Here is a 26534-nt window from a genome sequence, read left to right as displayed (position 1 = left end):
CTTAGTAAATGAGATATGTTATACGTTTTTTTCCTTTTGTACATGTATTTATTTTCATTTTTAACTTATGATCCCCCATGTCTTTTTATTCCTCTTCTGCAGCTCTGTCAGGAGCGGCTGTTGAATTTAAAGTGCTTTATAAATAAATGTAATTGTATTTTGATTCAATCCATTTTTTGTGTCTGTCTCAGAATTTAGTTGACCTGGCTGGATCAGAGAGGGCAAGCCAAACTGGGGCTGAAGGTAAAGAGCTATAGTTTTATGCTATAGTCGAAACCTCACTTGCTGTATTGCTTGATGGTAAACAATGATCAAATTGACTTGACATGAATTCACTTGTTAGGTACACGCTTGAAAGAAGGTTGCAATATCAACCGCAGCCTTTTCACACTTGGCCAAGTGATAAAGAAGCTTAGTGAAGATAGCCAAAGGTATGTCAAATATAGCCAACTACTGTACTTAATGCCACAGTTGTCAATTGTGACTGCTTCACCGATTTGCCATCATTCACATCTCAGAATCGTGTTTTTGTGTGTACGGATACACTGTGTCTCTCACAAGATTAAAATACTGACATACTCTCCACATGCTGTGTTTTCCGAAGTTTCATTAACTACAGAGATAGTAAGTTGACACGGATTCTTCAGAACTCCCTTGGTGGAAATGCCAAAACAGTTATCCTCTGCACAATCACGACTGCATCACTCGATGAGACACTCCGCACTCTGCAGGTTGGACTATTGCTTTTCTTTCATAGCACTTTATGAGGGCATTAAAAGTGCTACAACACTTGGGAAAAAAAATTCAATCCCTTGACATGGCAGTGAAAGTTAAGCTTTCAAAGTGTGTGTTTTTGTAAATGTAAAGATCGGTTACAATAAAACAAACTTGAACAGTTTTTCTTTTATTTGGAAAAACTGCAAATTAAACCATTATTCATTTGCCCGTTTTTATCCCAAACAAGAGGGAAATCAAAGCATTTTTTGATTAGTGACTTGTCTGACCTAAATGTGTATATCCTGTGTCTCATAAATGCTTTGCAATCTTAAATATAACACCCTCTTTTAACTGTGTCCATAAAAATGTTAGACTAAAGAACTGAAATGCTGCACAATAGTTGCTTTACAGTTATTGTTTTATGTTGTTTGGTGTTTAAATAATCTTCAAATGTGTTGTTTCTACAGTTTGCTAGCACTGCAAAGAAAATGAAAAATGATCCACATGTCACAGAAGTTTCTGATGACGGTGCACTGCTCAAAAGATATCGTAATGAAATTGTCGACCTCAAGAGACGACTTCAGGAGGCAAGAAACTTTATTTCTTGGACTTTTTTTTTGGCCTTGTGTGTCTGCAGAGGTGCTATTGCAGAATCACTTTCAATGCATTGACTGAGTGACCCCCCCACCGCTGCAGGTTTCCTCAGAAACGCAGACCACGGCAACAGAGAGAGAGGTGCTCTCTCAGCTTCTCCAAGAAAAACATCAACTTCAAGTAGAACAAGAGGACCGAATAAGAAACCTCACCAAACTACTGGTCACTAGCACCAACCTGACTCATGTACAAAAGGTAACTACTTGTCAAATTAACATGACAGTTTTTTTTTAATCTTCATTGCTGCAACCCCCTTTGATTATTGTTTTGAAGGTGCCCAAGCGCAGGGTTACGTGGGGAGGGAAAATGCTATGCTTGGCCCACACGTCTCCCAGTCAAGATGGTCTGTCAGGCCGTAGCTTTGTTGAGATTGTCGATCAGAGGAGGAAAGCTGATAGCACCAGTGTGATGGAGATGTTGGTTGAAGGTGAGGACAGCCACGAGTACATTCAAATTAGAGTCGCATTTCACATTCCATGTTCATTGTACTGTAAGGATGATTTTGTGCATGTGGAAAATCATGCCTCTGGCGGTCAACGGAGGTGATATAGAACCATAGTTACATCCCTAACTTTGCATTTTAATAGATGACGAAGCCTTTGATGGTCACTGGGACATTCCTGATGAGTCATCAGATGACACAAGTGGAAGTCAAGATTTTATTACTTTCCGTAGCCTGGGTAACAGGTACTAGTTCTATTATAATCACGACTGAATTAAAAAAATATATATATATTCATTTTTTTCTGTATGTAGATGGTCTACAACTATTTACGGTAATATACTAGTGGATATATAAATGACTGTTTCAGGTCAGTTGAAAGAGTGGCAGAACTGGAACTAGAACTTCAAACAGTTGGCCAGCAAAAGCAGCAAGCCTTGGATCAAATTGCGGCAATGGAGGAGAAGGCAACAGAAGTTGACTTGCAGCTCAAAAGTGAAGCTCAGCAAAAAGCTGAGGCCATCGAGAAAGTAGAGTTGCTGGAGCTGTGCGTGACCGAACTGAAAAAACAACTTGAACAGAGTGACAAGCAGCTGCAATCTGATGAACAGGTGGGTCGAAAACGGGATTCTGTTCACGTGGTTTCTTGCACATTGTACTGGTTTTATTTTGAACTACAACCTCCCTTTTTCCCCCCATAGCTCGCAATCGATTTTGCAGAGATTGTCCAGCGTTGTGAGATTCTAGCCACAGAGAAGGTAAACCAACTAAACAATTTAGGACTACAGTATTAATAGGATGGCACTTACTGGGCTTGTGACACAATGAAAGGAGTTGACATTTTAGGTCACTACTGATTTGAGGTGAACATTTCTGGATGTTCATAAGACCTGTAATTACAGCTCACCTATACTGTATTGTGAACCTGCATAAGCAGATAACCAATAATGTATGCGTGTGTGGACCAATCAGCCCCAACAGTGTAACCACTTGTACAGCACAGAAACATTTTCTTACTTTTTGCACAATACGTTGATCGGCGCAACAAGAGCTGTATGCAATATTGTGCCTTTCCAACACTAACGTCCTGACCACCAGGGGAAAAAAATGTCCTATCACATTCATTTTGAAATTCCCCAATCTATGTGAAGTACCGTATTTTCACGACCATTCGGCGCACCGTATGGTTGGGCGCAGTCTCATTAATGGGTGCTAGTTCTGTATTATACACATGGACAAAACGCACTGTATTATTGGCCGCAGTTTTAAAGTGGTAAAACATACACCAGCTTAAACATACGGCATGCATGCGCGCACGCTAAAAACACGTAGGCTTGAAGCATACGGTAGCATGCCAAGGCATACAGATACAAGCTAAAAACACGTTTTTAAAAAGGCAACGGAAGCAAAACTGAGTTCCGTTGTATTTTATTTAGCCATCGTACAATGTACTCACGTTTTTCGATCAATCGTCACCCAGAAATCCATCAAAGTCCTCATCCTCTGTATCAGAAGTGAACAATTGTGCAAGTACCGGTAATCCATCAAAAACGCCGCGTTCCCACTCGTTGTCAGAGTCACTCGCATTGCCATGTGGCTCCACAGAAATGATGCCGGCTTTGCCAAAAACTCGAACAGCAGTGCAAGCAGACACGTTCGTCCAAGCAGCCACAATCCATTCGCAAATTGTGGCGTAAGTCGCCCAGCGCTGCCTCTCACTCTTTGTAAAGTTGTGTTTGCCATCGATCATCCATTGTTCCAATGCCGTTCGCAACTTTACTTTGAACGCCCGGTCGCAACTTTACCGTATTTTCACGACTATAAGGCGCCATTAAAAGTCTTACATTTTCTCCAAAATGGACAGTACGCCTTATAGTGCGGAGCGTCCTTTATATGCGCTGAGTTCCAAAATCTGACTGACTGCCGACACGCTGTTTATGTAGAGAAAAGGCGGAAGTGACTGTGAAAGAAGTCGGCCAATCAGGGAAGGGTGGGCGTGTATACATACATATATGGAGAGGGAGAGAGAGAGAGAGGGAGAGAGAGGACAGACAAGCTAGTCCGCCAATGGTGAAGGGTGGGCGTGTAAGTGGACGCCTCAAGCCAGTACCAACACTTGTATAGCGTGTGGCAATGTGCATTGTTGCAAAACAACTCCGGTTTTGGTTTCTAAGAACCCCTGAAAATAAATTCGACAAAAAGACACGCACGCCTACGAAGCTCAGTTCAAACTTAAAGCCACCGGTTATGCTTTTGGCATGCGTGCCCATCTCACAGCAGCGGTGAAAAAAAAAAGTCAAGCAAATGAACTCTGAGCTTGCCGTTATTCCCGGAGGCTTGACTAAAGAACTCCAACCGCTGGACATTGGCATCAACCGGGCGTTCAAAGTAAAGTTGCAAACGGCATGGGAACAATGGATGATCGGTGGCAAACACAACTTTACAAAGAGTGAGAGGCAGCGCTTGGCGAGTTACGCCACAATACGCAACAACGAGAGGGAACGCGGCGTTTTTGATGGATTACGGTACTTGCACAATTGTTCAATTCTTTCTACACACACGCGCGCTGCCACCATGTTTCGCTCTGTTCTTTACTTTCAAATTTGGGAAAGCTTCACACGAGAGAAATGTTGACTTTGCTGTTGCTACTCCTTCTTTCCGCTCGGCAATGCGTAGCAACTCACACTAGCATGTGATGCATTCAATGACAACTGAGATGTGCAGTCCTCTGCTTCTGATACAGAGGATGAGGACTTTGATGGATTTCTGGTTGATGATTGATCGATAAACGTGAGAACATTGTATGATGGCTAAATAAAATACACCCGAACTCAGTTCTGCTTTCGTTGCCTTTTTAAAAACGTGTTTTTATCTTATTTGTATGTCTTGGCATGCTACCGTATGCTTCAAGCTAACGTGTTAGAGTGCGCGCATGCATGCCGTATGTTTAAGCTGGCGTATGTTTTACCACTGTAAAACTGCGGCTATTCGTACGATGCGTCCTGTGTATGTGTAAAATACAGAAATGTCACGCATTAATGAGACTGCGGCCATTAGTACGATGCGTCGAATAGTCGTGAAAATACGGTACTTTGAACGCCCGGTTGATGCCGATGTCCAGCGGTTGGAGTTCTTTAGTCAAGCCTCCGGGAATAACAGCAAGCTCAGAGTTCATTTGCTCGTCTCGGTTTTTCACCGCTGCTGTGAGATGGGCACGCATGCCAAAAGCGTAACCGATGGCTTGAAGTTTGAACTGAGCTTCGTAGGCGTGTCTCTTTGTAGAATTTATTTTTGGGGGTTCTTAGAAACCAAAACCGAAGTCGTTTTGCAACAATGCACATAGCCACACTCTATACAGGTGTTGGTACCTGCTTGGAGCGTCCCTTTAAGTCAAGTCAAGTCAACAGTATTTATAGAGCACTTTCAAACAGCCATCGCTGCATACAAAGTGCTGTTCATGGAGCGATTTAACATGCACAATAAACAGTAAGACGAATCGGTAATAAAGGCGGTAGAAAGCACCAAGCAGTAAAATCAAGAACAAATCTAAGTCATGCTGAGTAGAATGCCAAAGAATACAAGTGAGTTTTGAGGAGGGCTTTAAAGATGGGCAGCGAGGAGGCTTGCCGAATGTTCAGTGGGAGGTCATTCCAGAGAGAGGGACCAGCAACAGAAAAGGCTCGATCCCCTCTGAGCCTCAGTTTAGTTCTTGGTACTTCTAACAAAGTCTGGTCCACAGACCTGAGGCGCCGGGCAGGTGAGTAGGGGCGGATGAGCTCAGAGAGGTAAGGTGGCGCGAGATTATTTAGAAATTTGAAAACAAAGAGGAGGATCATGAAAATAACTCTAAAATGAATGGGGAGCCAGTGAAGGGATGCCAGAGTAGGAGTTATATGCTCCCTCTTACGAGTACCAGTCAAGAGGCGAGCAGCGGCATTCTGGACCAGCTGAAGGCGCTTAATGGAGGACTGGCTGACTCCAAAGTAAAGGGCATTGCAGTAATCGAGCCGGGATGTGACAAAGGCATGAATTACTGTCTCAAAGTGTTCATGTGAGAGGAGAGGTTTTATTTTGGCCAGCTGTCTAAGGTGAAAGAAGCTTGATTTAACAACGGCACCAATTTGCCGATCGAGTTTGAAATTACTGTCCAGTTTAAGGCCCAAGTTTGAGACCATTGATTTCAGATAAGGAGACAGGGGGCCCAAGTCTACAGGATGGAATGTACAAGGGCGACTGGGACCAAACAATATCACCTCTGTCTTCTTTTCGTTGAATTTTGAAGAAATTTTGTCCCATCCAGGTTTTGATTTCTTCCAGACAGGATAGGAGTGGCCTTAATGAGAAGGCGTCGTTCTTGCTCAGTGGGTCATAGATCTGGCAGTCATCTGCATAGCAATGGAAGGGAATACCATGTTTCCTTAAGATTGAACCCAATGGGAGCAGATACAGCGAGAACAGCAGAGGCCCCAGAATTGAGCCCTGTGGAACACCACATGACAGGGGTCCCACCAAGTGCTGCAAACGAGTCAGCAGAATACATGTGATCCACTGTATCAAATGCTGCAGTTAAGTCCAATAAAACCAAACACACGTGGTCTCCAGAGTCATTTGCCAGGAGGATGTCATTAGAAACGCGTAACAGGGCTGACTGCGTGCTATGCATCGTCTTGAAACCTGACTGGAAGACCCCCAAGATGTTATGTTCATCCAAGAAAAGTTTCAACTGCCTGTGCACCACTTTTTCCAGAATTTTGGAAATGAAAGGCAGTTTGGAAATGGGCCTGTAACTTGACAGCACATCTGGATCAAGACCAGGTTTCTTGATCAAGGGTTGAACCACAGCATGTTTAAACTGTTGGGGAACTACACCAGAAGAAAGGCTGCTGTTGATGATATCCAAGACCGATGCACCAACACTCGGGAGAACCTCCTTTAGCGTCCACTTATACGCCCATCCTTCACTCATTGGCGGACTTCTTCCCCGCATGCCTGGACTCACTCACGTCTGCCTTCTCCCTCTCTCCCTCTCTCTCTCTCTCCCAACCTCCCTCCCTCCCTCTCCATATATATATATATATATATATATATATATATATATATATATATATATATATATATATATATATATATACACACAATATATATATACACGCCCACCCTTCACTGATTGGCCGACTTCTTTCCCGCATGCCTGGCCACAGTCACTTCCGCCTTTTCTCTATATAAACAGCGTGTCGGCTGACAGTCAGGTTTTGGAACTCGGCACATACACAAGACGCTCCGCATCATAAGGCGTCCTGTCCATTTTGGAGAAAATTTAAGACTTTTAATGGCGCCTCATTGTCGTGAAAATACGGTAATTGGACTACTCCAAAAGAAATTTTTGAAATCCCACTACATTGTTTAAACATGCTCAAATACACTTAAAACAACTCAGGCAACACTTTAACATGTTCATAAGAGTCTTATAATTAAAATCCCAACAGCATTTCAGGAAAAATGTGTTTGATAAAAAGTATTACTTTTCCTCTTCCCATAAAAAGTGCTTGCACTGTGGGAAGCCATTTTCTTACTTTTTCTAACCCCTACAAATTGTGTATCATTGGAAAGCACTGAATGTCCTCTTTAGAGTAACAAAAGGAGTTAATGCGATTGGATCCACTGGGTGGGAGATATTTAGGTTCACACATGTCCTCTACAGAGGACAAATTTGAACTACTGGTAATCAGGAGGATAATAATATAGGTGCTCAGTTTTGACACTGCACAGTAGGTATTACGTTTTTGTTTGAGAGCTGTCTTTTTTGTGACCTCAATTTGAATACATGAATATAAATATTTGCCACAGCTTTCAGAATGCCCACCCATGCGAGTAGAATGTTTCATTGATTGCCTGTATAAGTAAAGCTGAGTTGAGCTCTCCCTAGACATGAGCAGAGCAATCTTGATGACCAACTGTGACATTGGACCATAGAACACAATGTATAAAAAAAATTTCCCTTTCCAGGTAATGTGTCTTTAAAGCATATATCTGGTTAAAGATCTCCACGTTGATGAATAAATGCTTTTGCCACATGCCTTTTGCAATGTTCAGCGGTGGAGCCTATTTTCAGTGTTTGAAGGACTTCTGAACTTGACTTCCATGTTAGGAACTGAATCACTTTAAGTATCTTGGAAGGGCAACATCATTGTTACTGAAGGCAGTTTATGAATTTAAATGTCAGTCAATGATTTCCTGTGAACCAGTCGCTGCATGTAAATGTTGAGTCAGTCGTATACAATTGTGCCACCAAAATGACATGCACACCAGGAAACATCTGAGGAATTTTTTCTGTTGGATGTTTTTCTAGGATATGCTGGCATCTGAGCAAGACCATCTCAAGCAGGAACTTGACTTTGCCATTAGGCAGACACAAAAACTGGAGAAGGAAAAAACTTCCCTTTCACAGGAACTGAAAGAAAAGGATGAACTGCAGGAATTCATCGCTCTTGAAGAAAAGATAAGAGATGAACATGAGGTCATTAAGGAAATACATTACCGGTTTGTTTTTAAAGCTTTGCCTTTCAAAGCTCCAAGATTGTCTTAGTGTATCAAATGTGCAACCCAACACAATTTCTCACCTTAGGTCACTTGCGCTGACAGTATATTTTACAAAAATGTGCAGGTGGAAAAGCTCTGTGATATTGTTGAGTAATGACAATTTCCTGAGTTTTGCCATATTCTGAAAATTGAGACAAGAAATAATAATTGCAACTTTTATCTCCAGTTATGAACATTTTAAATGAACGTGATACACTACTGAAAACCATTACAGTACTTGTAATGAAACACCACGTGTTTTAGGATACGTCGGGATATTATTGCCTTGTCCTGTCTCAAACTTTCCACTTATGCATTGACAATGTTTAAATGTTTATGATCTCACAGAGCGAGTTGGAAAACCAAATTTGCTCATTGAAGGAAGCTATGAAATCCCGTGATCTCCAATACATGGAACTTAAGGTGAGGTGGTGATAGAGAAATCTATGAGCAAAATGTATCATGTTTAAAGTTTCATTTAATTTGGGCACATCTAAACGTTTGGGTGCGTATCCAGCGCCCCCAGATGCATGTGCGCAAAGGCGCTGGCCGTCTGGCGGAGGGCTTTTGAAATCCACATCAATGCAAGGGGGCGAACAGAGGGAAGAAGGATAGACTGGGTCACAAAGGGGAATGAACCATTTGGGAACAAAGTCTTGTTGAACAACAAAAGACGCTTTGAGAACACCCGTCTCGCCCAGGCGACATTTGTCGCCTGCAAAGTCTGCAACTTGTTGATTAATTGTAGACCAGACAGAAAGGCGTCAACATACAGGTGGTTCAAAGCTTAAACTAAGGTAACCAATCACGATCGAGGGGCCCGACTGGGGGCGAGGTATGCAAATATCGGAGGCAGTCTTTTTCTTGTATTTTGCATATGTGACAATAAAAGTTCAAACTGGCGGGACAGGGAACTCTGAGCGTGATCATCGGGGCAACTACCGTCATTCGCCCACAGAGATACCTCCCACTGATATTGAAGACAATTTTCCCTGTCTGCCGAGTCATTTCTTTAACTTTGTCTGAGAAAAACTCACAGGTGGCTTAGAGGTCACACTTTTTTCAACCAATTAATAAGGGACATAAATAGTTTCAGGAACAGCACGTGGTAATTTCAACTCTTCAATTTGATTTAAAAAAAAATGTCATGTGTAGTTTTATACATTTTAAGTCCCAACAGTGCATTAAAATAATCCAATGTCTTTTTTTTTTAAAGAAAAATTTGGAGACAGTTTCTGAAGAACTGACGAAGAAAACCCAAATTGCTGATGATCTTCAGAATATGGTACATGTGAAGTATATGTATGCCGTAGTAGATAACATTCACATTTTTCTTTCTAAACGGTGAGAATGTTTAAAATGTTCACAGAAAATAAGACAAGGCAACGCATGATTGATACCAAAAGCTTTTTTTCTCTTTTGTTGATTACCACAATGAAACATTGCCAAAGCAGTATCATCGTTTCTTACATAAAAAAACAAAAAAGATACACATGCCACATTCCCACACGATTATGTAACTAAATGATTATCTGCAAGCATCATTTATAGGTTTTATATTTCCATCCGACAGACTTTTTGTTTACTTCTTTCAGTGTGGTAAGGATGTGTCTGAAGAAGTGGCGAAGCTTCGTCTTTCTTTAGCTGACGCGGAGGTGCTTGGCATAGAGACAAAGAAAGAATGGGCAGTTCTGCGCACTGAAAACATTGCTCTGGAAGAGTTGAAGGTTAAGCACAAATTACACAAAATTTTCAAACTTCCCTCATACTAAAATGTTTGGGTTTGTCATCAATTTTAATATGAGAAGATATACAGAGAGAGATTTTTGTTTGAAAGCTCGTTTCCTTGTCGTTATCATCTTCTCTTCAGATGACCCTGACTGTCAGCCATGAAAAGATGGAAGCCGAAGTCAACAGCCTGCGTTTTCAACTTGAGGCTGAAAAGTCTAATTTCAAGAAAATGCAGGCAGATCTTCAGAAAGAGCTTAGCGTTGTGTTTAACGAGAACCTCAAGCTAACTAATCTGCTCGATGGCAAGGTCCCGCGAAGTAAGTTTTCCGAATTGTTATAATGCAACTGCCACGCCCTACCAATCCTCAAAGTAGCCCAGCCTGACAGCAATGAATTTTGAGAGTGATAGCAAGTCATGAAATGATTTCCATTCACAGATATCATGGATAGTGTGGAACTCGAGAAAACGGTGTCAAACTTGCAAAAGGAGCTTGCAGCATCTCAAGAAGCTGAGGGAGACCTGAGAGCTCAGCTGCAGGAACTGACGTCACTTCAGGCTCCCGCATTTGAAGTGAACAACCCGGAAAAGCAGGTTTGTTTTTGGAGCAAAACTTAAATCTCAAATACAGTGAAACTCCTCTACAACGAAATCATGTTTGCAGCAAGAAATTTTTCACAACGGGGGGGGGGTTTCACTGTAGCAAATTTGATCTCAGCTGTAAGCGCGCACACACACAAACGTATGTGTACTCTACGCGCACACAAAAATATGTGTACTCGATTTCTATTCCAATAATGCATAAGTATGAGCACACACTTATTTGACACTTTATATTGTCAATGACGAAAGAAAAAAGGTGAAAGAAATTGTGAAATTTATGATCAGCATTCATTTACACCAATTTCTTGGATATAATATCTTTTCTTTTATTCTTGCTCGGTCTTTCATTTTGATCACGTTTACCCTCTTCCAGCATCAGAGCTCTTCTTGTCTTAGCTGCTTGATATCCAAAGGTCCGTTTTGTAGCCATTTTAGCAATGCAACATTCATCCTCGTCTGAATCTAATAACAAATACTTCCTGCCATGCAATGAACTTTTAAGCCAGCCACGGGACGCTTTGTACTCCTCGATGGGCCATAGTTAGCTCTCGAAGGCTAAAAACATTATGCTAACTGGAGCGCTTCTCTCTCATTAGCGCTCCAGTTAGCATAAGGTTTTTAGCCTTCGAGAGCTAACTATGGCCATTGAGGAGTACGAAGCGTCAAGTTGGCTGTTTTTAGCATAACAAGTAAAGCATTCGAGGAAATGTTTGTTTATTTGAATGTCCGTCGAGCCATGGGACGCTTCGTAGTCCTCGATGGCCATAGTTAGCTCTCAAAGACTAAAAACCTTACGCTAACTGGAGCGCCAATGAGAGAGAAACGCCCAGTTAGCGTAATGTTTTTAGCCTTCGAGCGCTAACTATGGCCATCGAGGACTACGAAGCGTCCCGTGAGTGTTTTTAGCATGATAACAAGTAAAGCATTCGAGGAAATGTTCGTTTATTTGAATGTCCATTGAGCCATAAGCAATTTACTCCGAGCAGCTAATCGGATGCTACGGATCTAGCTTCAGTATCTACACACATAGACAGTGAGGTCCCTCTTGGCCAATTGGAGGCCAGGATGTTGCTCGGTAAGCCAATGGCAGAGCAACTATGAGTATGTTGAGTCCAGGAAACTCGCAGCTATGACTGAAAGAAACATTGTTCACTATGTAAACCAGTGTGGTGGTTGCTGTTGCCTTTTTTCAAACGAAGCAGTAGCGGTCGCTGTTGGATAAGACTTCGTTGTAGTGAATGTCTTTGCGAGGCTGGAGCAGAGAAAATTATTTTGTATAACGTAACGGAGGTTTTCGTCGTATCGGGGGCAGGAGAATGGGAATTGTGTTCATGCATGAATATTCTTTCACATAAGGGGGGTATTTTCGCCCATGTGGTTTTCGTTCTAGAGGAATTTCAGTGTACCATCTTTTTGGGATCCAGGGGAGACCATTGTCCAAGATGTTCTTTATTCTCACAAGTGCACTGCCCTTTATTCTGATTTGACACCATAAGAAAAAGTTTAAAACTAGATATATTCTTAAATTAAAATGTCCACGAAACGTTTAAACAATTTGTTTGACTTTAACATTGCTGTTTTAAAGGACCCTTGATGTACTGTAAGTAGGGTTGTGACAAACTAGGCATACATTTTTGTGGTCAACATAACCGAGTTGCTTGACTTTTTCCTTGAAATGTGGAAATTATCATTTAAAAGTGCAAACACTGGAAGAGATTTACATTTTTTGCATGTCTTTATCCGTTTCCTAATTGTGAGACCTCATTAACATGATCAGTGTCTGAAAATGGAATTTATTCATAATAATACACACACTAATTATAAAAGGTAGTTTGAGCAAATGGCACAGTAATCAGACAACGAGTGATTGCTCTTAGAAAGGTTGGTGAACTCGGCTATAAATGTATTTTGAAAGATGAAGACAGCGAAAACCTTGTCTTGATGTTCAGATTTCTGCTGAAGACACGATAAAGGAAGAATTGGTGGTCACAGCGCTGACAGAGGAGAGAGACCAGCTCCGGATGGATCTAAAAGAAAATATAGATATGGTAAATTTTCACCCTAACACTGGACTAAATGTCGTCATTTCCATCTCAGTATTTTTATTTTTTTATTTTTTTTGTCCAAGACCACAGCCTCATAGCTCATTCCATAATTGTTTTCAAAACAGATGATTGAGAATCAAGAGGAGCTCAGAACTGCACATGGGAAAATAGCTGATCTGAAACAACGGCTCAAACAGCTAGAAGATTCCCAAACATCCAACTTAGGAAAGCCTTTTGATGACATGTGGACAGAGCTTGAGACACTTCAAACACAAGTAAGGTTGTCTTCTTGAAGCAAAGCATCAGCACAATATCGTACCACCTTTAACCGCCCTCATTTTGTGGTGACTTCAGGTAATGTGTATCTCGTAGGAGGTCGGGGGGTTTATGTTGTGGCTTTGCAACCTGTGGGGAACAAAAACCATTTACTACTTTACTATTGGTCTTTTTATTTTATATACATACGTATGTTGACCTAGTTATGCATAACTGAGCAGTCCAGTCAGTTCTGATTTCATTAGCCTAGTCTGTCCTTCAGATTTTTCTGCAGACAGTCACGTTTGTTTTCCCATTTCAGAAAGAGCAACTTCAGGCTGCACTACAAGAGGTCAGTGAGCAGAAGAACCAACTCGAGGGAGAGCTGCAGCAACTTATTGATGGGGTAGATGAATGCTCTGCTTTTTTTCACGTTGCAAAATAATGTTTTGCAGATCATGAAATGATTTCGGCATTGACTGCTTTGCTTTCTCTCTATGTACTGATAACTGAATTGGGGCATTTGAAACTGTGTGGGTGGGTGTGGGTGTGGGTGTGGGTGTGGGTGTGTGTGTGTGTGTGTGTGTGAGAAATATTAGGCTGCAGAGAACGAAAGCCTTCTACATTCCCTCCAATCTCAGCTTCAAGATCAAGTTCAGAGAAATAATGACACTGAAAGGATGGCTCGAGAGAAACAAACTCAGCTGGAACATCAAGTCTGTTGAAACGTTGTTTATCCATTTATTTATTTATGACAGAGCTCCGTTTAATCTCCATTTAATTGTTTCCTCATTTTTAGGTTGAAGAGTCTCAACATCTTCTACACTCTATTCAAGATGAGTTTGAAGATTTGAAGCAAAAGAATTGTACTCTTGTAAAAGTAACTGAGGAGAACGAGTCTGATTTAAAGCAAAGTGTAAATAAGTTGTCATACTGATTTAGTTTTTCCCACATGATTTTTCTATCTGTTGGATGTTTTTGAAGCCTATAACATAGCCTTCCTTTAAACAGATAAAGATTTTGAGTGAAGAGCTTGAAACACTGAAAGCAGAAAGGGACGACCTATGTTTCAACAAGGAAGCTGGACATCAGAATTTGATGGAAGAGACTCAGAGGTTGCTTTGCAGAGTAACGTCGCTCACTGAAGAGAGGGATCAGCTCCTTGATACGGTGGAGGAACTGAGACGGGGCAAGATCCAGCTCAAAACAGAACGGGAGGAAAATGTCGAAATGGTAAGGAACTTTTTAGATCTTAATAAATGGCCTATCAATTTGGGATGGGCAGAATAATCCATTCATTAGCCATGAATAAATAAAAACCAAAATTCAGATCACATTTGCTTGCGTTTTTTGGGAATCCATCTCAAGATTGATTTTGAATTTTCTTATATTTAATTTTGAGTATTGGGTTTCCATAAAATGGAAGGTATGACCTTTTTACGGACATCAATTACTTGCTATTGTCGTTGGGGCTTTATTACTTATCGCCTCCAGATAGTGAGGAATTGCTGTCAATGTGGTGTGCGCTTTAAGTCACTGCTTATAATAATTTGTCAAAACTAAGGAGGAGGTGACCATCTTCAAGACGGGAAAAGAATGAAGAATAAAAGAAAAGCAAAGATTGCTTTTTGATAACAAAACACAGCGCATTTGCACCGTTTGCTTTGACAAAGGCTTTGTGCCGCAGTAAGACAGCATTTCCCCTGGCCATACATATTACAATTATATTTTTCAGGAATGAATTATATACTTTCTGAAGTACCTTTGTTGTGATACTATTGATTTGACATCCATAGTTAAAACTATTGTTCCAAAAATCTCGTAACAAACATTTCCCTTGTCTAAATGTACTGTATATGCTTTTACATAAGTACACTGTGATTGCTCATGTTGAGAATGTGGGAGAGAGTTTTGCTTGAAAGCTCATTTCCTTGTCGTTATCATCTTCTCTTCAGATGACCCTGACTCTCAGCCATGAAAAGATGGAAGCCGAAGTCAACAGCCTGCGTTTTCAACTTGAGGCTGAAAAGTCTAATTTCAAGAAAATGCAGGCAGATCTTCAGAAAGAGCTTAGCGTTGTGTTTATTGAGAACCTCAAGCTAACCACTCTGCTCGATGGCAATGTCCCCAGAAGTAAGTTTTCCGAATTGTTGTAATGCAGCTGCCACGCCCTACCAATCCTCGAAGTAGCCCAGCCTGACAGCAATGAATTTTGAGAGTGATAGCAAGTCATGAAATGATTTCCATTCACAGATATCATGGATAGTGTGGAACTCGAGAAAACGGTGTCAAACTTGCAAAAGGAGCTTGCAGCATCTCAAGAAGCTGAGGGAGACCTGAGAGCTCAGCTGCAGGAACTGACGTCACTTCAAGCTCCCATATTTGGAGTGAACCACTCGGAAAAGCAGGTTTGTTTTTGGAGCAAAACTTCAAACTCAAATACAGTGAACTCCTCTACAACGAAATCATGTTTGCAGCAAGAAATTTTTCACAACAGGGGGTTTTCACTGTAGCAAATTTGATCTCAGCTGTAAGCGCGCACACACACACACACGTATGTGTACACGCACACACAAACATATGTGTACTCTATTTTTATTCCAATAGTGCATAGGTATGAGCACACCCTTATTTGACACTTCATATTGTCAGTGTAGAAAGAAAAAAGGGCAAATAATTGCGAAATCTACGATCAGCATTCACTTACACCAATTTCTTGGATAATGTCTTTTCTTTTATTCTTGCTCAGTCTTTCATTTTGATCACTTTTACCCTCTCTTCCAGCATCAGAGCTCTTCTTGTCTTAGCTGCTTGATATCCAAAGGTCCGTTTTGTAGCCATTTTAGTAATGCAACGTCCATCCTCGTCTGAATCTAACAATAACAAATACTTCCTGCCATGCAATGAACTTTTAAGCCAGCCACGGGACGCTTCGTAGTCGTCGATGGCCATAGTTAGCTCTTGAAGGCTAAAAACCTTATGCTAACTGGAGCGCGAATGAGAGAGAAACGCCCAGTTAGCGTAAGGTTTTTAGCCTTCGAGCGCTAACTAGGGCCATCGACGACTACGAAGCGTCCCGTGGGTGTTTTTAGCATGATAACAAGTAAAGCATTCGAGGAAACGTTCGTTTATTTGAATGTCCGTCGAGCCATAAGCAATTTACTCCGGGCAGCTAATCGGATGCTATGGATCAAGCTTCAGTATCTACACACATAGACAGTGAGGTCCCTCTTGGTCAATCGGAGGCCAGGATGATGCTCGGTAAGCCAATGGCAGAGCAGCTATGAGTATGTTGAGTCCAGGAAACTCGCAGCTGTGACCGAAATAAACATCGTTCACTATGTAAACCAGTGTGGTGGTTGCTGTTGCCTTTTTTCAAACGAAGCAGTAGCGGTCGCTGTTGGATAAGACTTTGTTGTAGTGAATGTCTTTGCGAGGCTGGAGCAGAGAAAATGATTTTGTATAACGCAACTGAGGTTTTCGTCGTATGGGAGGAAAGAGAATGGGAATTGTGTACATGCATGAAGATTTTTTCACATAAGGGGGTATTTTTGCCCATGTAGGTTTCATTCTAGAGGAGTTTCACTGTACCATCTTTTTGGGACCCAGGGGAGACCATTGTCCAAGATGTTCTTAATTCTCACAAGTGCACACCCTTTATTCTGATTTGACACCATAAGAAAAAGTTTAAAAGTAGATGTATTCTTAAATTGAGATGTCCACGAAAAGTTTAAACATCACACAATTTGTTTGACTTTAACATCGCTGTTTTAAAGGACCGTTGAATGTACTGTAAGTAGGGTTGTGACATACTAGGCATACATTTCTGTGGTCAACATAACCGTGTTGCTTGACTTTTTCCTTGAAATGTGGAAATTATCATTTAACCCTTGGGTCCTTCAAATGAAAAAACCCCTAAGTTACGCATTTTACAATTTTTGTAATGATGTATTTTGTGTTATACAAACATTCTTTTTTTTTCAAACACTCAAAATGTTCAGAGGCATCTGTGCTATCCATACATATATAGTTTTTATTAGTTGTTTGGGATTTTTTATTCTTTATTTTTTGCAAAAGGAAAAAAAAATTGTGTCTGGAGGTCCCAACCAAGCCCTACTAACAATCCCGAACGGACGTGTTCATGTAAAATGCATTGGTTTGAAGCCTCCTGCAAAAAGGCAAACTCATTTGCGATCCTCTGGCGCCACCTAAAAGTTGCACAATTGGAATGACCTCAACCCAACAATGTGGCATGCATACGTCTGTCCAAGCGAAAACAAAGCGATTGACGTAAAAATCGCGTGAAATGCATGTTTACACGTTAGGTTTACGATGCATTCAAAAATATGAATTATAATGGGTCTGTATGGTGCAAAATATGTAAATTGTGAAGATTACGGAATCAAAACCTTTTTTATTATTGCTGCAATGCCTGAGAATTATCAGCCGGAGACGTCATGAAATTTAGGCCATTTTAGAACCCCCCCCCCCTCCCCCCCCCCCCCCCCCCATACGTTTCAGCTCTCTCATGTTTTTCCGAATGCCTTTGCCTTTGATTCAAAGACATAATTTTACATTTATCGCAAGCGGTGGACTACGAGGTTTAAAAGTGCAAACACTAGAAGAGATTAACATTTTTTTTGCATGTTTTTATCCGTTTCCTAATTGTGAGACCTCATTAACGTGATCAGTGTCTGAAAATGAAATTTAATCATTATTCATAATAACACATACGAATTATAAAAGGTAGTTTGAGGAAATGGCACAGTAATCAGACAAGGAGTGAATGCTCTCAGAAAGATTTGTGTGTCGGCTATAAATGTATTTTGAAAGATGAAGATATCAAAAACCTTGTCTTGATGTTTGGTGTTCAGATTTCTGCTGAAGACACGATGAAGGAAGATTTGGTGGTCACAGCGCTGACAGAGGAGAGAGACCAGCTCCGGATGGATCTAAAAGAAAATATAGATATGGTACATTTTCACCCTAACACTGGACTAAATGTCTTCATTTCCATCTCAGTATTTTTTTTATTCTTTTTTTTTGTCCAAGACCATAGCCTCATAGCTCATTCCATAATTGTTTTCAAAACAGATGATTGAGAATCAAGAGGAGCTCAGAACTGCACATGGGAAAATAGCTGATCTGAAACAACGGCTCAAACAGTTAGAAGATTCCCAAATATTCAACTTTGCAAAGCCTTTTGATGACATGACGACAGACCTTGAGACACTTCAAACACAAGTAGGTTGTCTTCTTGAAGCAAAGCATCAGCACAATATTGTACCCCCTTTAACCGCCCTCCTTTTGTGGTGACTTCAGGTAATGTGTATCTCTTAGGAGGTCGGGGGGTTTATGTTGTGGCTTTGCAACCTGTGGGGCACACAAACATTTACTACTTGTTTTGAAACACTTCTGATACTCAATTTGAATGAATATCAAGTTTTATAAAGGTTCGTCGGAGATAGGCACTCAGAAATAACGACAAGACACTTCTGGCTACCAACAATAGGCACTTTATTGGTCCCACACATAAGTGATAACACAGTTCAAACAAGTTATATGAAGCTAAAGAACTCTTACCGTATGCCATTAGGGTGGAGAGCCAACACCCTCAGCAGAGTGAGCTTCAATACAAGCTGGGCGTTCGTACGCTAACCCACAGCAGACTCTGCTGAGGAGCATCGCTCCCCTCCTTTTATCCTCTAAAGTGTGTGCATCGGGAGGGGTGAGTGGCCATTCTCATCCCTCCCTACGCCACACTGTTTGTTGTGTAATCAAGTGGCATTGATCACAATCAAGTTTTGACAATTCAAGCAAAGCAGACTATGAAGTCGTCCAAGCAGGCTAAATAGTTTATCTCTGAAGTTTCTTAGGCAAGCAAGTCACCAAGTCATGCAATCATCTCAAAGCAGGTTTTCACTGAGAAGATATACATTGATTAAAGAAAACATCACAAAATATCTTAATATACCACTACTTTACTATTGGTCTTTTTATTTTATATACATATGTATGTTGACCTAGTTATGCATAACTGAGCAGTCCAGTCAGTTCTGATTTCATTAGCCTAGTCTGTCCTTCAGATTTTTCTGCAGACAGTCACGTTTGTTTTCCCATTTCAGAAAGAGCAACTTCAGGCTGCACTACAAGAGGTCAGTGAGCAGAAGAACCAACTCGAGGGAGAGCTGCAGCAACTTATTGATGGGGTAGATGAATGCTCTGCTTTTTTTCACGTTGCAAAATAATGTTTTGCAGATCATGAAATAATTTCGGCATTAACTGCTTTGCTTTCTCTCTATGAGCCGATAACTGAATTGGGGCATTTGAAACTGCGCTTGTGTGTGTGTGTGAAATATTAGGCTGCAGAGAACGAAAGCCTTCTACATTCCCTCCAATCTCAGCTTCAAGATCAAGTTCAGAGAAATAATGACATTGAAAGGATGGCTCGAGAGAAACAAACTCAGCTGGAACATCAAGTCTGTTGAAACGTTGTTTATCCATTTATTTATTTATGACAGAGCTCCGTTTAATCTCCATTTAATTGTTTCCTCATTTTTAGGTTGAAGAGTCTCAACATCTTCTACACTCTATTCAAGCTGAGTTTGAAGATTTGAAGCAAAAGAATTGTACTCTTGTAAAAGTAACTGAGGAGAAGGAGTCTGATTTAAAGCAAAGTGTAAATAAGTTGTCATACTGATTTAGTTTTCCCCACATGATTTTTCCATCTGTTCTATGTTTTTGAAGCCTATAAAATAGCCTTCCTTTAAACAGATAAAGATTTTGAGTGAAGAGCTTGAAACACTGAAAGCAGAAAGGGACGACCTATGTTTCAACAAGGAAGCTGGACATCAGACTTTGATGGAAGAGACTCAGAGGTTGCTTTGCAGAGTGACGTCGCTCACTGAAGAGAGGGATCAGCTCCTTGATACGGTGGAGGAACTGAGACGGGGCAATATCCAGCTCAAAACAGAACGGGAGGAAAATGTCGAAATGGTAAGGAACTTTGTAGATCTTAATAAATGGCCTATCAATTTGGGATGGGCAGAATAATCCATTCATTAGCCATAAATAAATAAAAACCCAGATTCAGATCACATTTGCTTGCGTTTTTGGGAATCCATCTCAAGATTGATTTTGAAATTTTGTATATTTAATTTTGAGTATTGGTAGGTATGACCTTTTTACGGACATCAATTACTTGCTATTGTCGTTGGGGCTTTATTACTTATCGCCTCCAGATAGTGAGGAATTGCTGTCAATTTGGTGTGCGCTTTAAGTCAATGCTTATTACACTTTGTCAAAACTAAGGAGGTTTTATTTATGTTAGTTGTAGTAATTATTTTCGCTCCATGTACAGCACTTGTTTTCAAGTGCTTTATGAATACAGTTGAGTATTTTCTTTAATATGGATCTATGGTTTTGGGTCTAAATATATTTTTGCTCTTGACCACAGTTTTACACCGATATTTTTATGTATACAGTTAGTCATTCCAACTCATCCAAATTCCCACATCTTCACAGATTCAGAGGCTGTCTGAGGAGCTTGAGTGTGCGGTCACAGAGCGAAGCAATATCCAGTCTGAGATGGAGAAGCTGGTATGTCAAGTGACATCTCTCCGCGAAGAGCGAGATCAGCTGCACGGCCAACTTCAGGCAGTGGGACAGGAGACGAACCAGTTCAGAGCACAACTGGAGGTGACCACAGGAACACATCAGCTTGAAGTTTACCTTTGTGATCAAAAGTTTACATATCCTTGTAAATTACCTAATGTCATGGGTCTCCTGATTTTTTTCATAGTTTAACTGGAACGGATACTTCTTTATCACCCCCCCCCCCCCCCCCTCCAAAAACCCCCCGTGCATTTATGATTTTTGGGGGGGTTCTTTACTATGGATTAACAGTAAAGTGACCACATCTGCTCTGTCAAAAATATACATACAGCAATGCCAATATTTGCTTACATGTCAGTTGGCCATTTTCACTTCAGTCCAACGCTTTTGGTAGCCATCCACAAGTTTCTGGCAAGCTTTGTGGTTTAATCGTTGACGACTCTTAGCAGAATTGGTACGATTCAGTCACATTTGTTGGATTTCTGACAAGGACTTGTTTCTTCAGCATTGTCCATTCTCAATGGGGTTTAAGTCTGCGCTTTGGGAATTCCATTCTAAACTCTGAATTCTAGCCTGATTTAGCTATTCCATAGCCACTTTTGATGTGTGCTTGGGGTTGTTGTCCTGTTGAAACACACCGCTATGCCCCACACCCAACTATCTGGCTGATGATTTATACTTACAAACAGTTGTTTGCACTGTTGCTCTTGGGACCTGCAGCTGCTTGGAAATTGCTCCAAGTGACATGACACAGCTTTCCAAGTCACCAAAATTCCTAATTCATGCATTCCTGTATTTTTGACTCAACAGAAAAATGTGACCAAACCTGCGAACTCGCAAAGTAAAAGAACCAAATTTCATGTTAGTTTGTTTTCTTTTTAAATCTGTCAGAGAAAAATCTGAGTTGTACACATAGCCCTATGTTCTTTACAAGTGTATGTAAACGTTTGATCAAAACTTTATTTGATACAATTCTACTTATAGAAAATAGTTCAGTGTTCAACTTTTAGTGCTTAGTAGTCCTGAAATCTTTCTGAAGCTCATTCTCCAATATTCATTTTCCATGAAAAAGCCTTCTTTCCACACAAAAAAAGGGGGGTGGGCAACTACTAGGTGAATCCGCCTGACATTGTAGTCGAGGTAGCATGCTTATAATTTCACGTGGTTTGTCGGCTACTAAACTTAATATTATAAGATTTAACAAAAAATTATAGGAAGGTTTGCACTGAACCGTTTCAAGCTTTCTCTGCAAGACCTCAAAACTGAGCTACAGGACACGCTAAGCACGGTACAGTTTTGTAGTCATGTTTCATCTTTAATTCAAAGCCAGTTGCTTGTTCAAAATATAAACTCCTGTAGACCATTTTTGAAGCGCTACATTATTGTTGATCGTCAATCACAGGCCTCCACAATGCAACAGAGTATGATTGAACAGAATCATTTGAGTTTGCTACAGCAGGCCGAGGTGACAAAAATGGAGACCAACCTTCGACAGGAGGTAGGTCTCACTCATGGGCTTTTTTAAAACTTTGTGCAGATCAGTTGTGTCAGATTACAAAGAATAGGGCACGTACATCTTCATCAAAACATGCAACATTACAGATTTTGTTGATATTCTAAATGCTTTCAGTAAGGGTAGTCTTAACAAGTACAGTACTGTAAATGTTTCCTTCTGCCTCCAGGCACAGCAGCTGGAAGAGCAGCTAAACACATTAAAGAAAAATGAAACGGTGGTACAAGCGGAGGCAATCGCATCACAGCAGGTTTGCTTGAACTCGTTTTTTATTCTGTAATCGCAAGATACTTTACATACCGGGTAGTATTAGGGACACACACGTTCCCCTGTAAAATAATTGTTTTTGCTACTGTACAGAACATAGTAAAATGTGGTACTCTTTTGTATGTTTTAATGTAAACAAGTTTGGCAAATGTATGAAACACTTGAAGGACAGATTGGCATTGATGTAAAGGGCATATATATATATTAATTATCAAGTTATGACAGCAGTTGCCGTTTGTGGATGTTGGAACACTGAGCTACTAGTTGTTTCGTGGTCAACCGTGAATGTGGGTTTCGAAGTAACCATTTAGCCCACATTCTCTGCATGTAACCCCTCTGACTAGGGTTGCTTGAGTAGTAGCATTCCAACAGAGCCATGTTATCGCATCTCGCCCATCTCCGCTTTGTTCCAGTAGCCCATTTTTCATCAAGGTGCTCTGGTTCCCCAGCACCTGACGCAGACCTTGTTCGGCCGGACGACGTCTGAGCTGGCATGTCATTCGTTTTATTGTCTGTCATCATTGTATGAGGTAGGCATTAGCGTGAAGGATCTTGCCCAAGGACCCACACTGGATGGTGTTATGTGCTCATTTTTTGCACCAAGCGGGATTCGAACCACCGTCTCCCGTATGCCAAACCGATATATATATATATTTAAAAAAAAAATCCTCATTTCACCCCTCGGGTGGTGTCCATCCCTCATTCAGCTCGGGTCCTCTACCAGAGGCCAGGAAGCTTGAGGGTTCTGCGCAGTATCCTTGCTGTTCCCAGCACTGCACATTTCTGGACCGAGATGTCCGATGTTGTTCCAGGGATCTGTTGCAACCACTCATCTAGTTTGGGGGTCACTGCCCCGAGTGCTCCGACCACCACAGGCACGACTGTCACCTTTACCTTCCAGGCTCTCTCCAGCTCCTCTCTGAGCCCTTGGTATTTCTCGAGTTTCTCATGTTCCTTCTTCCTGATGTTTCCATCACTTGGGACCGCTACATCCACTACAATGGCTTTCCTCTGCCCTTTATCTATGATCACGATATCTGGTTGGTTCGCCATTACCATCTTGTCAGTCTGGATCTGGAAGTCCCACAGGATCTTCGCTCTGTCATTCTCCACCACGTTCGGAGGTGTTTCCCATTTTGACCTTGGGGTTTCCAGTCCATACTCCGCACAGATGTTTCGGTAGACTATGCCAGCCACCTGGTTATGGCGTTCCATGTAGGCTTTCCCTGCCAGCATCTTACACCCTGCAGTTATGTGTTGGATCGTCTCAGGTGCCTCTTTGCACAACCTACACCTTGGGTCTTGTCTGGTGTGGTATATCTGGGCCTCGATGGCTCTGGTGCTCAAGGCCTGTTCCTGAGCAGCCAGGATGAGTGCCTCTGTGCTGTCCTTCAGGCCAGCCCTCTCTAGCCACTGATAGGACTTCTTGAGATCAGCCACTTCAGTTATGGTCCGGTGGTACATCCCGTGTAGGGGCTTGTCCTCCCATGATGGTCCCTCTTCCAGCGCCTCATCTTCTGTTCCCCATTGTCTGAGACATTCTCTGAGTACGTCATCCGTTGGAGCCTTCTCCTTGATGTATTCATGGAGTTTGGATGTTTCATCCTGGACAGTGGCTCTCACACTCACTAGTCCCCGGCCTCCTTCCTTTCGGCTTGCGTACAGTCTCAGGGTGCTGGATTTGGGATGGAACCCTCCATGCATGGTTAGGAGCTTTCGGGTCTTAACGTCCGTGGTCTGAATCTCTTCCTTTGGCCACCTTATTATTCCTGCAGGGTATCTGATCACTGGCAGGGCATAGCTGTTTATTGCCCGGGTCTTATTCTTGCCATTGAGCTGGCTTCTTAGGACTTGCCTCACTCGCTGGAGGTATTTGGCCGTAGCCACTTTCCTTGTTGCCAGTTCGAGGTTGCCATTGGCTTGTGGTATACCAAGGTACTTGTAGCTGTCCTCAATGTCTGCTATTGTTCCTTCAGGGAGTGAGACCCCATCAGTGCAGACTACCTTGCCTCTCTTAGTCACCATCCGACTACATTTCTCAAGCCCGAATGACATCCCGATGTCGCTGCTGTAGATCCTGGTTGTGTGGATCAGTGAATCTATGTCCCTTTCACTCTTAGCATACAGCTTTATGTCATCCATGTAGAGGAGGTGACTGATTGTAGCTCCATTTCTGAGGCGGTATCCATAGCCTGTCTTGGTGATTACTTGGCTTAGGGGGTTCAGTCCTATGCAGAACAGCAGTGGGGAGAGTGCATCACCTTGGTATATGCCACATTTGATGGACACTGGGGTAAGTGGCTTGCCATTGGCTTCAAGTGTGGTTTTCCACATTCTCATCGAGTTCGCAACGAAGGCTCTTGGGGTCCTGTTCACCGTATACAACTCCAAGCATTCAGTGATCCATGTATGTGGCATCGAGTCATAGGCTTTCTTGTAATCAATCCAGGCTGTGCACAGGTTGGTACGTTGGGACCTGCAGTCTTGTGCGACTGTTCTGTCAACCAGGAGCTGATGTTTGGCTCCTCTGGTATCTCTACCAATGCCCTTCTGCGCCTCGCTCATGTATTGATCCATGTGTCCACTTATCTTAGCCGCAATGATTCCTGACATGAGCTTCCATGTTGTGGAGAGACAGGTTATTGGCCGATAGTTGGATGGGGCTGCACCCTTCGAGGGATCCTTCATGATCAGGATCGTTCGCCCTTCGGTTAGCCATTCTGGGTGAGTCCCATCCCTCAGCAGCTGGTTCATTTGTACTGCTAGGCGCTCATGGAGTGCTGTGAGTTTCTTTAGCCAGTAGGTGTGGACCATGTCCGGGCCTGGTGCTGTCCAGTTCTTCATATCTGTGACTCTTTCCTGTATGTCTGCCACTGTTATGGTAACTGGGTTCTGTTCAGGGAGGTTGCTGTGCTCCTCTCTCAGGGTCACCAGCCAGTGTGCACTGCTGTTATGTGCAACCTCCTTCTCCCATATGCCTTTCCAGTACCTTTCAGTTTCCAGTCTTGGTGGGTCAGCTCTGTTGTTAGGACCCTGCCACTGAGCGTACACTTTCGCAGGTTGTGTTGCGAACAGCCTGTTTATTCGTTTGGCCTCATTCTCTTTGGTGTACCGCTTGAGGCGACTGGACAAGGCTTGGAGCCTTTGTTTGGCAGTTTCGAGTGCTTCATGGTATGGTCATCTGGATGTACCTCTCGGGTATCGGCCTTTTCATCACACCTCTCAGGGCCTCGGTCAATTGACTCACATCTTTCCGGGCCGCCTTGATCTTAGCCTCCAACCGTCTTTTCCATGGTGGGTAACGTATCTCATGGCTTCCATGGTTGCTCTTATATATCAGCTCATTTGTTTCTGTGATCGTTACGGTAGGGATCGCCCTCAGTGCTGCATTCACACTTTCCATGAGACTTTCAGATGGTGCTTCACATAGCCGTTGTAATCGGTTTCTAGGTTGCCTAGCTTTCATTCTCGCCATGATTTTAGCTTTCAGGTCAGTTGCTGCCTCGCTCAGCATTTCCTTCATTGGGGCTGGCCACCCAATCTCATCATCTGCATTCATTGGGGCTTGCCTCCCAATCTCTTGTATGACCTCTTCCTCTGATCTGGCAGCCTGGGGCCCTTCACCATGGAACATGCGTTGTACCTCATCAATCTCAAGTTGTGACAGCAGTTGCCGTTTGTGGATGTTGAAACACTGAGATACTAGTTGTTTCGTGGTCAACCGTGACTGTGGGTTTCGAAGTAACCATTTAGCCCACATTCTCTGCATGTAACCCCTCTGACTAGGTTTGTTTGAGTAGTAGCATTCCAACAGAGCCATGTTATCGCATCTCGCCCATCTCCGCTTTGTACCAGTAGCCCATTTTTCATCAAGGTGCTCTGGTTCCTTGTTTGGCCGGGCGACGTCTGAGCCGGCATGTCATTCGTTTTATTGTCTCTCATCATTGTATGATGTAGGCATTAGCGTGAAGGATCCAAGCGGGATTCGAACCACCGTCTCCCGTATGCCAAACCGATGCCTTACCAACTGAGCTATCCAGCCGCCATATATATGTATGTATGTATGTATGTATGTATATATATATATATATATATATATATATATATATATATATA

General features: G+C 42.1%; 2 protein-coding genes across 2 annotated transcripts in view; one reads left to right on the top strand and one right to left on the bottom strand.

Annotated features, from left to right (window-relative positions):
- LOC127596313 (uncharacterized) overlaps positions 1–26534 on the bottom strand; it is a 747551-nt gene that overhangs the window by 628179 nt on the left and 92838 nt on the right. The gene's annotated exons all lie outside the window — the stretch shown is intronic.
- The window catches only part of cenpe (centromere protein E), a 44970-nt gene that overhangs the window by 4907 nt on the left and 13529 nt on the right, over positions 1–26534 (top strand). Inside the window, exons 9-40 of the mRNA XM_052058567.1 lie at positions 192–243; positions 344–431; positions 605–731; positions 1185–1304; positions 1414–1566; positions 1645–1798; positions 1959–2058; positions 2184–2424; positions 2515–2571; positions 8163–8330; positions 8741–8815; positions 9609–9677; positions 9988–10119; positions 10263–10440; positions 10561–10715; positions 12674–12772; positions 12895–13044; positions 13347–13430; positions 13624–13740; positions 13824–13940; positions 14036–14257; positions 14980–15157; positions 15278–15432; positions 17899–17997; positions 18119–18268; positions 19150–19233; positions 19387–19503; positions 19587–19703; positions 19799–20020; positions 20513–20722; positions 22041–22136; positions 22321–22401. Coding sequence (XP_051914527.1) covers positions 192–243; positions 344–431; positions 605–731; positions 1185–1304; positions 1414–1566; positions 1645–1798; positions 1959–2058; positions 2184–2424; positions 2515–2571; positions 8163–8330; positions 8741–8815; positions 9609–9677; positions 9988–10119; positions 10263–10440; positions 10561–10715; positions 12674–12772; positions 12895–13044; positions 13347–13430; positions 13624–13740; positions 13824–13940; positions 14036–14257; positions 14980–15157; positions 15278–15432; positions 17899–17997; positions 18119–18268; positions 19150–19233; positions 19387–19503; positions 19587–19703; positions 19799–20020; positions 20513–20722; positions 22041–22136; positions 22321–22401 — 4167 coding nt within the window. The remainder of the gene's footprint in view (positions 1–191; positions 244–343; positions 432–604; positions 732–1184; positions 1305–1413; positions 1567–1644; positions 1799–1958; positions 2059–2183; positions 2425–2514; positions 2572–8162; positions 8331–8740; positions 8816–9608; positions 9678–9987; positions 10120–10262; positions 10441–10560; positions 10716–12673; positions 12773–12894; positions 13045–13346; positions 13431–13623; positions 13741–13823; positions 13941–14035; positions 14258–14979; positions 15158–15277; positions 15433–17898; positions 17998–18118; positions 18269–19149; positions 19234–19386; positions 19504–19586; positions 19704–19798; positions 20021–20512; positions 20723–22040; positions 22137–22320; positions 22402–26534) is intronic.

Source organism: Hippocampus zosterae, chromosome 2, assembly GCF_025434085.1.
Source record: "Hippocampus zosterae strain Florida chromosome 2, ASM2543408v3, whole genome shotgun sequence".
NCBI classification, from domain to species: domain Eukaryota; kingdom Metazoa; phylum Chordata; class Actinopteri; order Syngnathiformes; family Syngnathidae; genus Hippocampus; species Hippocampus zosterae.
The sequence above is the reverse complement of the archived record's forward strand: the minus strand, read 5'-3'. Positions and strand labels throughout refer to the sequence as shown.